The following is a 15,383-nucleotide window of genomic DNA, read 5'->3' on the forward strand; positions in this document are numbered from 1 at the left end:
GATATGATCAAGGAATGGCGCCCTTAAGAGCATCCAGAGACAACTGAAGCCAGGATGTCGCCATATTTTCTGAAGACACCTTCCGGGTCCCTTAACCCGCTGTCTAAGTCCAAGCTGCCATGAAGTGAATAAACACCGAGGGGTTTTCTTTATCCCCGTCACAACCCCCGAATCCCTAGCAGCCAGTCCCTGCTATCTCGGTGCCCTCGACTGCGTTCGGACGCCAAGGCTGGGCGGGGCTCCGACCTCCGGAGCCCTTCTTGTGGACGACGAAAGCTGAGGCCGCGCGCCGGGAGGCGGTGGCCTAGGGGCCAAGGCGGCCGCCGCTCGGGGCCAGGAGGCCCCATGGCGCCGCCCCCAGCCCCGCTCCTGGCGCTGAGACCGGGGGAGACCGGGCCTGGTCACAAGAAGCCCAGGGCCGTGAGCTTCGCGGACGTGGCCGTGTACTTCTCCCCGGAGGAGTGGGGGTGCCTGCGGCCCGCGCAGAGGGCCCTGTACCGGGACGTGATGCGGGAGACCTACGGCCACCTGGGCGCGCTCGGTGAGGCCCCGGGTCAGAGCCCCCCGCCCCCTCTTCCTTCACTGGGGTTCACAGGGGAGATGACATGAGGACCGAGAGGATTGTGAGCCCTAATCCGGCACTATTCCACCAGCAGCACCAGCCATCTCTATTCCCAGGACAGGGCTTCAGGTTAGCGAGCACTTCCTTCAGGCAGGAGCACTGCAGACCCTGTCCAGGCTGAGCATAAGTTCTGAGGAGGTGCCCTAACTCTGGCAGGGGGTTGCCGTGCTCCCAGGACAGCCTCTCAGGCCACCACTGTGATCCCTGTTCTCTCCCAGGATTCCCAGGCCCCAAACCAGCCCTCATCTCTTGGATGGAACAGGAGAGTGAGGCTTGGAGCCCCGCCGCCCAGGATCCTGAGGAGGGGGAGAGCCTGGGAGGAGCTCTGAGAGGTGAGGGATGGTCCCAAGTCTCCCCCAACTTGGCGCTCTAGGGCTTCCTGTCTCACAAAATTTTCCTTTGGACCCCCACTTCCAGCAACCCTAAAGGAATTCCAATTTTGGATACTAAAGGAGAAAAGAAGGCAGACCTGTTACAGTTTTCAGAACTTGGGACAGTTAGTCATTTTAGGACCAGAGTAGGAGCATTAAGAACCCAAATGCAAGACTCCGGTTTCCAGGGACCTCTTGGAGAAAACACCACTCATTCTCCCCTTTTCAAGAACAACTAAAACCCCATAGGAATGGAAGCTGCTTCAGGTCTGCCTTTCACATTGCTCAAGCAAGGCAAAGTGGTACAAGAGGTCAACAACAAGGCTCTTCCCTCACCATCCCCTAGCAGAGTGATCTTGAACAAATATGTCTCATCTGTAAAAGCCTTATCCTACAAAAAAATCGAGAAAACACAATAATAATAGCTATTGTTGCAGTGAGCATTTACTAAATGCCTATGACATGCTTCTATTGATTTACTCCTTCCAACAACCCTGTGAAGTAAAGAAACCATTGATTCCCATTTGAAACAGGAGTGAGACCAAGGCCCGGATAAGTCACTTGTAAGAGATGTGAATCTTGTTTATTATTCTTCAAAGCCTGTGTATTAATCGCTCAGCAGTACTTTTTGCCACTTCCCTAAGTAAAAGAACCCTATAATCTGAGATGGTGTAAGGAAGCGTGTTTTAAAATGTATCTTAATTCCTGTTTCCCAGGAGACACCCCAAACGAGGAAGAGGCACCAGAGGAAGGGCCAGGAGCCAAGGGACCCAGAAAGGTTCCTGGGAAGGAGCCTTTTAAGGAGCTGGTTAAACACAACCCTGACCGGACCATCAGAAAAGTTTCAGCAAGAGCACAGCCACCCACGAACGCTACCTGGAACCAGACCACAGATGCGCAGCCCTCAGTGCCCAGCATGGACACTCAGGAGAGCCAGCGGCGACACGTGTGTGCAGACTGTGGCCGCCGCTTCACCTACCCCTCACTGTTGGTCAGCCACCGACGGATGCACTCAGGGGAGCGACCATTCCCCTGCCCAGAATGTGGCATGCGCTTCAAGAGGAAGTTTGCCGTGGAAGCGCACCAGTGGATCCACCGCTCCTGCTCAGGGGGGCGACGGGGCCGCAGGCCGGGAATCCGGGCTGTGCCTCGGGCTCCGGTGAGGGGTGACCGGGACCCACCTGTGCTGTTCCGACACTACCCGGACATCTTTGAGGAGTGCGGTTGAGCTACTCCCAGAGGCTGGGGTTAGTCTGACCTTGGACTGCCTGGGCCCTGAGGGAGGCTCCTAAGGCAGGGATTTTGGGAACCGAAATTCATCCCTTGGGGTTCCATCAAGGATCCCTCAAGTTTCAAAACTTGTAAAAAGAAAAGTGCCTGTAAAGATTCAAATAGATTAAACTTGACACTACTCCCCCTCCCCCCAGTCTTTCTAAAAAAAAAAAAAAATGAACAGTGAGATACTGGCAGCAAGTGCAACCTGCTGAGTGTTGTCTCAGAAACCTCCCCTTGCTGCTTCTCTACATCAGAGGCAAATGCTGAGGGGACTCCCCAGGCCTGGGGAGGGGGCCCTGGAACCCAGGGCATGGTGAAGCCCTGGCTAATTGACAGCAGGGAGCCTAGAAAGTGAAGTGGGTGGAAAGAGCACAGAAGCACAAATCTAGTGTCTGCAACTTGTCCCTGGGCACAGCTAGTAAGTCATATCCTGTCCCTGAGCCTCAGCTCCCTCATCTGTAAAATAAAGATTAAAAATATCTACCTCAGCTGGTTACTGTGAAGGCTAAAATTTTAACAAGATAGTATGTATGACATAGTAAATGTGCAATAAACATTTGTTGAAAGAGTGAATTATTGTTGACATTTTATGCTTCAGAAAATGTAAAGAAGCCTCCTAAGGAGGCAGGGCATGGACCTCAATAGCCATATTTTGCAGATGAGTAAACTGAGGCTCTGAGAGAGAAAGTGGTTTTCTCAAAGTGTCACTGCTATAAGACAGCAAAGCTGGAAACTGACACAGTGCCTAGATATCTACCACCTTCTATGGGTGATCACATCTGGGTAGAAAACAGAGAAGGGGCTCAGGTTAGGGGGAGGTGAGGACTGGGTTCTGGGGAGAGGCCTAGCCTTGCCTTCTTGGGAGAGTCTCACCAGGAAATGGAGAGTCCCATTAAGGCCAGTGATCTTTCACTTAGAAAGTGCCATCAACATTAATGACCAGAGATTGAGTGGCTTCTGTGGGAGACTGCTAGGTGGTAAGGGAGTTCTAGCATGAGGCAGGCTTATCTCATTCATTCATTTGTTCAGCAAACACCATATGAGGCCTCTGTGGGGTTTTGTGCTGGGCTCCAGGGACACTTGGACTCAGGTCCCATGCTACATGGTGATTGGGGTTATGATGGAGGAAGCCCAGAGGCACCATCTAACCCTTCCTGGGTCAGATGATACATCTGTATCATCCTGATCAGGATACATCAGGAAATGCAGCTTGGAGGAGGTTTACCCCTGAGGCACTGAGGAGCCATAGACAGGTCTTAAACAGGAGCAGGGCTATTTGACCAGTGTTGTGGGAAGATGTGACCTGTGCAGAAGTCTAGACTAGAGATCTCTTGAGCATCTGCTCCCAGGTAGAGGTGAGCAGGAGCTGGGGCCAGGCTAAAAAGCAAGTTGCTCTTGTTTGCTGACCCTGGAACTGGGGAGAAAGATACCCAGGAGAGGCTTCTGCCATAGAATCTGCATGACTCAGTGGGTTTTAATATGAGCTGTGAAAAAGTGAGTCCTACAGGGTTCAGGCTTCGAGAGCTGGAGCAAGGGAGCCTGAGTGCCTGGCAAGGGGCAGTCGGGAGTGGGACGGTGTGGAGGATAAGGGATTACCAGTACTGGACAGGGGTGAGTCCAAGAGAAGGTGGAGCTGGAGAGAAGAGGCGCCACCAGGGAGGGAGGAGCAGAACCCAGCATGGTGTAGCAGGAACAGAGCTGCCCAGGTCAGCATACAGCACAGAGTGAGTGCTATCTGCTTTCTTTCGTGTTTATCCATTGAACAAATACCTACTAAGCATTTGCCGTGTACTAGGCACTGTTCTCTATGCCAAGACACAGCAGGGAAAAGGGACATAGCAACTGTTTTAGAGCTTACTTTTGAGAAGGGTGAGGTGGGGGATCCCTGGGTGGCTCAGTGGTTTAGCGCCTGCCTTCAGCCCAGGGCATGATCCTGAAGACCCTGGATCGAGTCCCACGTCGGGCTCCCTGCATGGAGCCTGCTTCTCCCTCTGCCTGTGTCTCTGCTTCTCTCTCTCTCTCTCTCTCTCTGTGTGTGTCTCTCATGAATAAATAAAATCTTTAAAAAAAAAAAAAAAGAGAGAGAGAAAGAAGGGTGGGGTGAAACAAGTGATAAGCCAGCCCATAAGTAAGACAGACAAGTGATAAACCAGTACATGAGACAGGGTATTGGAGCTGTAAATACTAAGTACCACAAAGGACTAGAACAGAAGTTGTACTTTGAAAGTGCCTGTTGCAGATGGGTACTAAGGCCAGGCCTTGATGCAGAGGAGACATCTGAACTGAGATCCAAATGATGAGAAGGAGCCAAGAGGAAACAGGTGGCAGGATGTGGGAGTGGGGGGGGGGGTGTTTTAGATGCGGGAGTCCAGGGCGGAGGGGGCAGTTTCCAGGCAGAGAGAACAGCAGGTGCCATGCTCTGAGGTGGGGAGGAGGTTGGGTGAGGAGCAGATAAGATAGGACTCTGGTGGCTAGGTTGAGGAACTGAGTAGAGAAGAATTACAGATAAGCTTGGAGGAGGGGAAGGGAGCAAATCCTAAAGCTCTGGCTTGCCACAGTGCCAAGTCTGGATTTGATTCTAAATATATTGGAAAACCATTGGGTTGTTTTTGTTTTCATCTGGTGGCAAAATATACATAACAATTTACCATTTAAAATATTTTTAAGTATACAGTTTAGTGACATTAAGGACATTCACATTGTGTGCATCCATCATCACCAGCCCTTTCTAGAACTTTTTCATCTTCCCCAGCTGAAAGCCTGTCCCCATTACACACCAAGTTCCCACTCCTCCTTTCTCCAGCCCCGGGCACCCACCATTCCATTTGCTCTATGAATTTGACTACTCTAGGAACCTCCTCTAAACCACAGGGAAGTTTCAAGCAGAGTGGCAAGGTGATCTGAATTGCAAACCCACTCTGACTGCTCTGCAAATGGACTGCAGAGGGGCAAGCAGAATGGAGATGGAGGCTGGCAGAGGGCGAGAAGTAAACACTGGGAGTTGAAAGGACAGGACCGGTCTGTGGGCTGGGTGTAGGGGCTGAGAGCATCAGAGGAGATAGGAATGATGATAAGATTTTTGGCTGAGGGAGGAGGAGGATAGAGGGGCCAGTTCCTGGGGTGGCCCAGGGTTGGGGGTGATGACAGCATGGACTGCAGCATTTCAGAGCTGGAAGGGAACTTTTGCAAGCTGCCTGGTTCAAAGGTTTAAGCAGGGTTTAGGAAGCTGTGGGTGGAATATGTTTCTTTGCTGAGGAGATTTATCCCCCTGGGGGACATGGGGAAAATTGTTCTTTCCCCAAGTTTTCTGTAAATACTGTTACACAGAATATGTTCTGAGAAAGGCTGAGGCCCAGGGAGGGGAAAGACCTTACTTAGGATCACACAGTTGAATTAGTGGCAGCGGTAGCCCTGGAACCTAAATCTCTGAATTTCTCAGTGGATGCTCTTGCTTTTTTTTTTTTTTACTACACCAGGCTGCAGTGTCAATGGATGGGAAAGGCAAAAAGGTCAGAGGTCCAGAGGGCAGCCAGGCAACCCAGGCCTAAATCAGCAAGGGCCCAAATGAGGATCCCACTAATGAGAGCTGCAACAGGGTACCTCTTGTGAAGCCCATCACCCTTCCTCCAGGGCAATTTCACCTACCTCCTAAACACTCAAATGATACTTTTTTTTTGCCATGACACAACCCTTAAATACAACCCTTTTGCTTACTTTCAATACTTATGATAGCCCATCATTTAACTTTTTTTTCTCTTCCCTTTTGTGTGACAGCATGGAATTGTATATGCGACCAGAAGCAGCTCTTCCAACCTCACGGGTTGTTGCTCCATGCACTAGCTCACATTACAACTGCATTTTGGTAACCTGGCTTAAAATCCCACCTCACTCTGTGGTTGCTGAGATTTTACCTGCAGTTATTTGAAGCATTACAGCATGGGTTCTGGTATTAGACTGCCTAGGTTTGAATTCTGGCTTCACCACTTAACAGCTGGGTGGCTTGGGGATAGGTCACCCTCTGCCTGTGCCTAAGCTTCCTAATCCAAAAGGGGATTTACCTCTGAGAGATTGTAAGGGTTCAGTGAGTTAACAGGCAGAAGTACTTAAGACAGTCTGGCATGTAGTAAGTGATCAAGTAAGGTAAACTAACATGATTCATAGTTTACTCAGACAGAACCAACTACAGCCCTTGCACAGTCCGCCATTGTTCTCCTAGAGGAGCTTGGACTTGGGAAGTCCCGGGCACTTTAAACGCTGTGTTAATACAAACGAGCCAGGTTATTCAGTAACCCATCAACCCATATACTTTTTTTTTAAAAGGTTTTATTTATTTATTCATGAGAGACAAAGGGGGGGGGGGTGGAGAGGCAGAGACACAGGCAGAGGGAGAAGCAGGCTCCATGCAGGGAGCCCGACAAGGGACTCGATCCCAGGTCTCCAGGATCACGCCCTGGACTGAAGGCGGCGCTAAACCGCTGAGCCCTCCGGGTTGCTCCCCATCTACTTTTTATAAAAGTATCACTTAAATGGAGAATGGAGTTCATTTTCACAAGGTCAGCAGGGGTCAGTACATTCAAAGTCTTTGTTGCTTTTCCTGTAACAAGCCTGGAGGAGGCAGCGTGAAATGGTGGAAAAGGCTCGAATTTTAGGAGTCAGTCACTAATGGGCTGCTTGACCGTGGTGACGACCAGATTTGTTTCCTCTTCTGTCAAACAGCTGAATTCTTAAGGCATTCAGAGGCATTCGGCCCAGTGTCCTCGGTTAAAGAGCTAGCATATGTATGGAAATAGTACAGTACAGGCTCTATCCGGCTGCATGTTTAAGAAACTGATTATCGAAGGATAGGGTGGGAGGAGATGTCACACAGTATTATTCTGTACTTTTTTTTTTTTTTAAGGTTTTATTTATTTATTCATGAGAGACACAGAGAGAGAGGCAGAGACCCAGGCAGAGGGAGAAGCAGGCTCCGTGCAGGGAGCCGGATGTGATCACGCCCCGAGCCACCCAGGCGTCCCTATTCTGTACCTTGTAAATGAAAAAAAAAATTGAGAAATGAACTAGCTTGCCAAAAATAATTTTTCTTTTAAGATCACCGAGTGGGCGGCCGAAGGGGAATGGGAGGGGGCCGTCGAGTCCTAACCGCCGGCCCCTCCCACCGCCCCAGTCGGACCGAATTGCCGGCAGCTCTCACGCACCCGAGCCTCCACCCCTTTTCCCCCGTCGGACCTGAGCACGGACGTCGAAGCGGGTGGGGCCATCTTAACTATGGGCAAGAGGCGTTCCTAAGCAGGCTCGACGGCGAAATAAACCAGGTCATCAATACCAGACCCATAGTGACGCTGTTAAATGCTTCTCCCTAAAATTGAAAGATGCTGGAATGCCACCATCTTTTTTGAGGGCGCCTTCATTTTCTCGGTCGTGGAACCACCGAGTTCGCGTAACCGACCTAGCCGTCCTAGCGCGGCCCCACCCGAGGCTACTTCCGGCCGCTTAGGCCCGGAAGAACCAGCTTCCTGGACGCGGAATCCTGGGTCGTCTCTTTCCTGGTGCGGGGGTCGGGGGGCCACTGGGTCCCTGGCCGTTTCCGGCTCTCTGCTGAGGGGCTTGTAGAGTCCGGACCAGAAGAAAAAAGGTGATAAGACCGAAGGCCGAGAATTTCGCGGAGGTAGCCGCGTATTTCATCCCTGAGGAATGGGGGTGTCTCCGGCCCCCGCCGAGGCCGGTGTGCCGGGACGTGATCCGGGAGACCTATAGCCACCTGGGTGCGCTCGGTGAGGTCGGCCGGCCTGAATCTCTGAAAAGGGAAGGGGGCGGGTGGGATGCGCAGGTCTGAGTGCCAGACTCACCCCCACTTCAGCCCTAGGATGACTTCCCCACCAAATCGGCCTAACAAATTTATAACTAAGCCTCTTCACCCAGGCCGGACTACTCTCCAGTGCCTTCCCAGGACTTTCTGCAAAACGTTCAGAATCTGTGTACCACAGCGTCAAGGCCCGTGGCCTGCTAACCTCCTCCAATTCAAGCGCAATCTCTCCCTACAAACGAATGATCCCATCGGTTCCAGCTACAAGGAATCTGTTTTTTGGACATCTAGCTTAATGAGCTAATATAACATCTTTCAATGCCCTTTTCAAATGCCGTTTCTAATAAATTCCCCCTGGAACTCTTCTGCCCCATGCAGGAAGTCTCAACTCCAGCTCCTTGTCTATCTCTATAACTGCTCTGCACCTGTGCTCCCAGTGCTCATAGATGTAAAAGAAAGAAAAAACAAATATACATATATATGTGTGTGTGTATATATATATATATATATATATATATATATATATATATATATTCATTCATGAGAGTCACAGAGAGAGAGAGAGGCAGAGACACAGGCAGAGGGAGAAGCAGGCTCCATGCAGGGAGGCTGATGCGGGCGGGACTCCATCTCAGGACTCCCAGGATCAGGCCTCGAGTTACAGCGGCTCAACCATTAAGCCACCCAGGCATCCCTCTCAGTGTAAATTTAGAGCTTACTGTAAACTTAGGGCAGGAACCTTATTTTGGTTAACCAATGTCTCCAACACCTAGAACATCTAGAACAATGCCTGCCACACAAATAATGGCCAGTATATTTTCATCCAATGAATGAATGAATGAAGTGCTTAGGGTTCTTCCCTAAGTGCTGAGTGCTTAGGGAATGAGTGCTTAGGGTTCTTCTCCCGGATTCCCAGACCCCAAATCAGCCCTCATCTCCTGGGTGGAGCAGGTGCCCTAGCTGTGAGGTGTAGATGCTCAGGGTCCCCAGGAAGATGACTGAGAGAAAGAAAGATGAGAAGTGGGGGTACTATTCCAGGTCCAGCTAGAAGGGAATATGTTTTGTTGAACAGGAAACCCCATCTACGTGTTACTTATCACTTTTTGCTGACCTGAATTTATGATAGCCGCTGGGGACTAGGATCTTGACCTTCTCTTTCTCACTTAATTGAGGCATCCAGTGGTCCCAAGATCAGGTCACACTGTACAAGTCAAATTCTAGGTCAGTGGCAGCATGTGAATTAAAGTTTAGGGTGGAAGCAGTTCACCTTTCTGTCTCTAGGTGCCTGTGTCTTAAAACAGCTGTTGAGGGGATCTCTTTGGGTTGTTCCTGAAGTAGGAATGTCCCTGACTCGTGACCGACCACCTCAATTGGTCAACATGATCTCGATGGGTGCTTCCAAGGGGCTAGGTACCCATCTGCAGTTGTGAAAGTTGATTCTGTCACCTGAACATGAGTAGAGTTTGACTGAACCGGGCAAAAATTAAGTTTTGAATCTGCTATGTTTCAAAACAGACGCTCAGAAAAATGATACATTTGGAAGGAGCCAGCAGAAGGAGTCTACTGAGGGGAGTTGTCCTGAGCCCCTGGAATCAGGGACATAGCTTGGTCTCTGAGCCTGTGGTCAAGCCTCCCTACATAGACAGCGCTTCCCAAGCCCCAAGTCTATACCAAGCTTCAGTGCCTGGTACTCACACAGCATCCTGCCCTGAATGCAGCCACACTTTGCCATGACCTTTCACCTGACTCAGTGCACTCTGGAGAGGGACACTTTGTCTACAGCTAGTGTGGCACCTGTTTCTGCCACAGCTAATACCTCTCATGCTACCTGCTGACACAGAGGCAAGCCCTCTTATTCCTGTCCCCCGTGTGGGAGGTGCTTCTGCCAAAGACCCACCAGTAGACCCCAATGCAGCCTGTGTTGTGGACCTCAAGGGCTGACACCTGGTTGTGAACTCTGCCCTGGGTTCTCCTCAGGAGCGTCTAGACCCCTCTGTGAGTTTCTAGCACTACCCAGAGCTCTTCTGGGCCTGTGTGAGAGCTATCACTGTGAGGAGTGGGCAGCGACATGACAAAACTCTTACTAAAAAAAATTTTTTTTCTGTGTCCTTCAAGGGCCTGGGGTTAGGAGTAGTTAGGGCTCAGTCAAGTCCCTGAGCAAATCTGCATCCTTATCCTTATCTTTTCTGGGCTTTTTCTCTTCCTTTTCCCCTTTCTGCTTTGATCACTTCTACTTGCCCAGCTCTTCCGGTGTGGGGAGAGGTATCCACTAGGTATAAAGTTTTAGACAGAAGTCTCAGGGAGACCTCTGGAAAGTGGAAGTCAAGAGAAGCTCCAGACTAGATCCGATCTGGTGAAGGGAAGTGCATTTCCATGATGTGTGTGAAATGCAGTGATTTAGCTGGCCAAAAAAAAAAAAAAAAAAAAAAAAAGTTATCAAGTGTTCTTAGGGTAGGGTATTTATGAAGTCATGTGGGCCTGCAGAGTAAGCCCTCAATAAACGTGTGGAGTGAGAGAGGGAGGTTGGAGATAGAAATGATAGGGAGAGTTGGTGCCATTTGCATGTAAAGATCCCAGGGGGAGCAGGCTGGGGGAATAAAGGGAGGAGTTCAGTTGGAGCCTTGCCTAGTGGGAGGTGCTAGTGGGACATTCATGCAGGAGCAAGAGGGCAGGTGGCTCTGTGATCAGGAGCTTAGGAGCCAGGCTTGAGCTAGAAGTAAATAGATGTTCAAGAGGCCTCCTGCAGGGTAGGTGCGGAGGGAGTAACCTAGCAGAAAGTGAGTCCTTCTGACCTTATACAGACCTTACCTTATCCCGCCTCCCCGTCCCCGCCGCCTGTATGATCTCCTGAAATAGAAGCTCCCAGAACTTCAGGCTCGAAGAAGTTTCCAGTAGAGAAAGTTCTCTTTTACCCACTACATTTTTCTCCTCTCAACATTGGAAAAAGGCTGTTGTCACACAGTGACAGGCCCAAACCCAGGAACCCACGAGGGAACGGCTGGGCGAGAAAAGTAGCGTAGAATTCACAGAGGCAGAGCGGCCAGGTCAGCCCGCACCTCCCGCCGCGCGCGTCCCGCCCGGGGCCGTGATGGCCCGCGCCTCCCTGGGGGCCAGGTGGAGCTGGCCGCCCTCCCGCACTTGTAGCCGCCGCGGCCATTTTGGCTGAGGGCTCGCGGACAAAGCCACCTGGAGACCCCGGGGGAGGCGCCATCTGGGCACGGTTGCGTCGGAGCAACGTTCGCGCGTCGCCTTGCCGCCATTTCTCTCTGAGGCTCCGTATCCCTTCCGCTTGCGGCCCCGCGTCCCTGGGCACCCTGGTGGGCCTTCGAGGGGCCGGCTGCTGCCTCGCAGCCCGCCGCACCGCGCCCCGGCCCGGGGCAGTCCTCCGGCGTGGGAGGCCCCGCGGGCCCTAGCCCGGCCCTGGCCATGGCGCCGCCTCCGGCCCGGCTCCCCGCGTGGGAACCGGACGGGCCCGGGCGTGAGCGGAGGAGGCCGGGCGCCGTGAGCTTCGCGGACGTGGCCGTGTACTTCTCCCCGGAGGAGTGGGGCTGCCTGCGGCCCGCGCAGAGGGCCCTGTACCGGGACGTGATGCGGGAGACCTACGGCCACCTGGGCGCGCTCGGTGAGGCCCCGCCTGCTCGCCTGGCCACCTCCCCGCCCCGCCCGCCCAGCCTCCCGGCCGGCAGGGCAATTGGGAGGCCCTAGGTCTAGGAAGCCCGCACCGCTGGGGGCGGCCTCCCGGCAGCGTGGGCTTTGCGTTCTCCTCCCCCAGGGTTCAGAGGCACCAAGCCTGCTCTCATCTCCTGGGTGGAGGAAGAGGCCGACCTGTGGGGCCCGGATGCCCGGGATCCGGAGGTGGGAAAGTGTGTGACAGAAACAGACGCAGGTGAAGTATTGGGTACTGCGTCTCCTGGGACCTCCTCTGGGCCCGACCCCTCCAGCTGCCCTCTGCCACCGGCTTCCCTGCGCCTGTTACTTTGCCGGCGCCTGCCTCGAAGCCACCTAGAAGGGGGCTGGGAGTGGCCCAGGCGCGGCGGGGGTGCGGGGCCCTGCGTACCTGCCTCTCCAGCCAGTCTGTGCCCCTCCCATCTTGTTGGTCTCTAAGCTCTATTGAGCTTCACATCATCCCTCCTGCTGTTGTCCTACACTCTAGCTTCTCTGCCACCTCTTTTGTTTTAGTTTCTTTTCTTTTTGTTATATTTTTGGTGCCATCTCCTTTCTCCCTCCGTGTGAACTTGTCAATGCCGGCCTCCTTCTTGCCTTTTTTGTACTGTTCCTGCTGCCTCGAGTGTCCTTAGACATCACTCATCTTAGGTGATCCAGCAAAAATGCGCCCCCCCCCCCCGCCCTCCCTCCAACCCTGTTCCAATTCCTCAGCTCCAAGGTAGAATGTACAGCGCTCTGTTCCTTCCTTCCTCCTTTCCTTCTTTGTCTCTGCGTCTTTTCTGTTTTCTGCAGCTCAGTAAAAAGTGTCACTCGGAGCTTCCTTGCCTGCACCAAGCTAAGTCCCAGAGGCAGCAGTGGGTCCAGAAGGTGGCTGTATTTAAAAGGCTTCTCTGTCACCGCTTGGGGTTTGGCCTTAAAGACCAGGATAAACCAGGGTCTGAGCTCTACCCTTACCTCCCAGCAGATTCCAGAAACAAGGAAGAGAAAAGACAAAGAGAGGGGACCGAGGCCCTGGAGAAGAGCCCTTCTGTGGAAGCTCGGCCTTCTGGGCTGACAGTTCTGTCACACCCTTCTGCCGGGCTCCCTTATAGCTTGGAGCAGCCGTCCAAGGCAACTCGCCGTGGTCGCCCTCCACTCTGTACCCATCCCCCTGTCCCAAGAGCAGACCAGCGTCATGGTTGCTACATGTGCGGGAAGAGTTTTGCCTGGCGCTCCACCCTGGTGGAGCACCTGTACACCCACACGGGAGAGAAGCCCTTCTGTTGCCCTGACTGTGGCAAGGGCTTCAGCCAGGCCTCCTCTCTGAGCAAGCACCGAGCCATCCATCGTGGGGACCGGCCCCACCGCTGCCTGGACTGTGGCCGGGCCTTCACCCAGCGCTCTGCCCTCACTACTCACCTGCGGGTCCACACGGGCGAGAAGCCCTACTGCTGTGCTGACTGTGGCCGCTGCTTTAGCCAGAGCTCTGCCCTCTACCAGCACCAGCGCGTCCACAGTGGCGAGACTCCCTTCCCCTGCCCGGACTGTGGTCGTGCCTTTGCCCATGCGTCAGACCTTCGGCGCCATGTACGCACCCATACGGGCGAGAAACCCTACCCGTGCCCAGACTGTGGGCGCTGTTTCCGGCAGAGCTCTGAAATGGCAGCCCATCGTCGTACCCACAGCGGTGAACGCCCCTACCCATGTCCTCAGTGTGGCAGGTGCTTTGGCCAGAAATCAGCCATGGCCAAGCACCAGTGGGTCCATCGGCCTGGTGCCGGGGGGTACAGGGGCCAAGGTGCCAGTGAGCTGCCTGTGCCTCTGGCCCCTGGCCAAGGGGACCTGGACCCACCTGTGGGTTTCCAGCACTACCCAGAAATATTCCAGGAGTGTGGGTGATGGTCTCAGAGATGTCAAGGCAAAGGGTGAAGATCTAAACCTCGCCTGAGGCCCAGGGTGGGCTCTGGGGCCTGAACCTCTGTGGCAGCTCCAGGGAGGTCGCAGAATTCCAGGCAAGAGGTGGACCTGGGGGATGAGGACCATCTTATCTTAGGCCTTCACAAGCCTGATCTGCTGACACCTTGCTCCCTACTGTCCAGACTCTAGAAGCCCCCTCTGCTCCATTAGGGCTGAGGTAAGCACCTAGATAAGACCTCCACTGTGGGGAAGAGAAGGCTGTTAAGAGACGTGTTAAGAGAATTGAGATAGGGAACTTTGTTGTATCCATTGTCTTCACTGCAGGAGTTAAAAACTGACGGCCATGTACTGAATCTGGCTTGTAATAACTGTTTACAAATTATTTTTGGCCCAACCAGCATTTTAAAAATGTTACAAATTATGGTTAAGACTTAAAAGGATATTTTACACAAAAATCCAGGTTTCTGGCCTCTTTTGAAAAATTCAAAGATTTGGTAACTCGACCTGAGCTCGTACAGAACCACAGTTGGCAGGAGCTGCAGGGCAGCTGTTCATCATGCTCACCACGCCTTCCTGGCTTCTGACCAGCGTCAGCTGGCCATCGTCATCACTTGTCCATGTCCCTGGTATAGCAGACTCTCTCCATCTGGCACTTTCCCCTTGTTTTCATGCCCCATTGGGCTCCTGTAGCTGTTCAAGTTTGCAAACTGGTGTATAGCAGTCATGTTTTCCTGAACCAGGGATTCAGGTAGACAGCACCTATGTGAAAGGGTGGCAGAAAAGAAGTAAAAGCAGGCTTTATTTCAGATGTTTACTTGTATCACGTTTTCTGGTTTACAAAGTAATGTCTTGTTGTTCATCAACTCATTTTGCCCTCATAACTGTCTGAGGAAGGAATCATGTAGCTTGGGCAGCCCCGGTAGCGCAGCGGTTTAGCGCTGCCTGCAGCCCAGGGTGTGATCCTGGAGACCCAGGATCGAGTCCCATGTCAGGCTTCCTGCACGGAGCCTGCTTCTCCCTCTGCCTGTCTCTGCCTCTCTCTTGCTCTCTCTGAATAAATAAACCTTTAAAAAAAAATAAAAAAGGAATCATGTAGCTTGAAGAGGCTGCCAGGACTGTACTTGGCCCCAAACTGAGAGGTATCTTTGCCATGCCACAGTAGGATCTCCACTGACTGGCACTTCCTGGTTTTGAAGATGAAGGCTCTGAGTCTTCCAGTCCTTGGGCCTCCCTGGGAGACCCTTACCATTGGGCCTTAGCTAGCCTCTACCCAGCCAGAAGGCCCTCATCACATTTTTGAATTGGAAGAGATCTTAGCTTTCTATCTTTTTGCATTTGGGGACTCTGAGACTGGGGAAAGCCAAATGACCTGTCCAAGGTCACACACAGGGAGACTCCAGGGTTCTTGGTTTACTGCCGTCTTTGCCACACCACTCCTGAGTTCCTTGCCAGTGTCTCAGCCAAGGTTCTGGAGGCATCTGCTCCCTCCCTACAATGACTCCCAGGCAGTGACCTAGCCTAGGGACAGAGCAACCCAGTGTCAATGAAGCCCAGTCACAAGATGAGTGACAAAACAGCCAAATAGCAAAGCAAGGAAAGGGAGAAACCAGCCTGAGGTGAGAGTTCCAGGGCAAACAAGAAAAGCTTGCTTCTCTGTTTAAGTGTCTCATCATGAACAAAGAGGGACAAGGCCAGGAACATTTGGGGTTAGTAGCCAAGGGAACTACTCAAGTGTATTCCCAAGCTGTGT

General features: G+C 52.5%; 1 protein-coding gene and 1 long non-coding RNA gene across 2 annotated transcripts; both read left to right on the forward strand.

Moving 5' to 3' along the window:
* The first annotated feature begins 162 nt into the window (after positions 1-162).
* On the forward strand, positions 163-14,088 carry LOC112929345 (zinc finger protein 764). Its single transcript, XM_072751287.1, has 6 exons — positions 163-541; positions 841-954; positions 1,710-2,216; positions 11,343-11,693; positions 11,844-11,957; positions 12,699-14,088. The coding sequence occupies exons 1-6, from the start codon at positions 346-348 to the stop codon at positions 13,613-13,615; spliced, it is 2,199 nt and encodes a 732-aa protein (XP_072607388.1). The 5' UTR covers positions 163-345; the 3' UTR covers positions 13,616-14,088.
* Positions 7,900-8,403, forward strand: LOC112929241 (uncharacterized). Its single transcript, XR_003236891.2, has 2 exons — positions 7,900-8,039; positions 8,188-8,403. It is a non-coding gene; the product is annotated as an uncharacterized lncRNA (long non-coding RNA).
* Positions 14,089-15,383: the final 1,295 nt, after the last annotated feature.

Source organism: Vulpes vulpes, chromosome 3 (genome assembly GCF_048418805.1).
Source record: "Vulpes vulpes isolate BD-2025 chromosome 3, VulVul3, whole genome shotgun sequence".
Lineage (NCBI taxonomy): Eukaryota > Metazoa > Chordata > Mammalia > Carnivora > Canidae > Vulpes > Vulpes vulpes.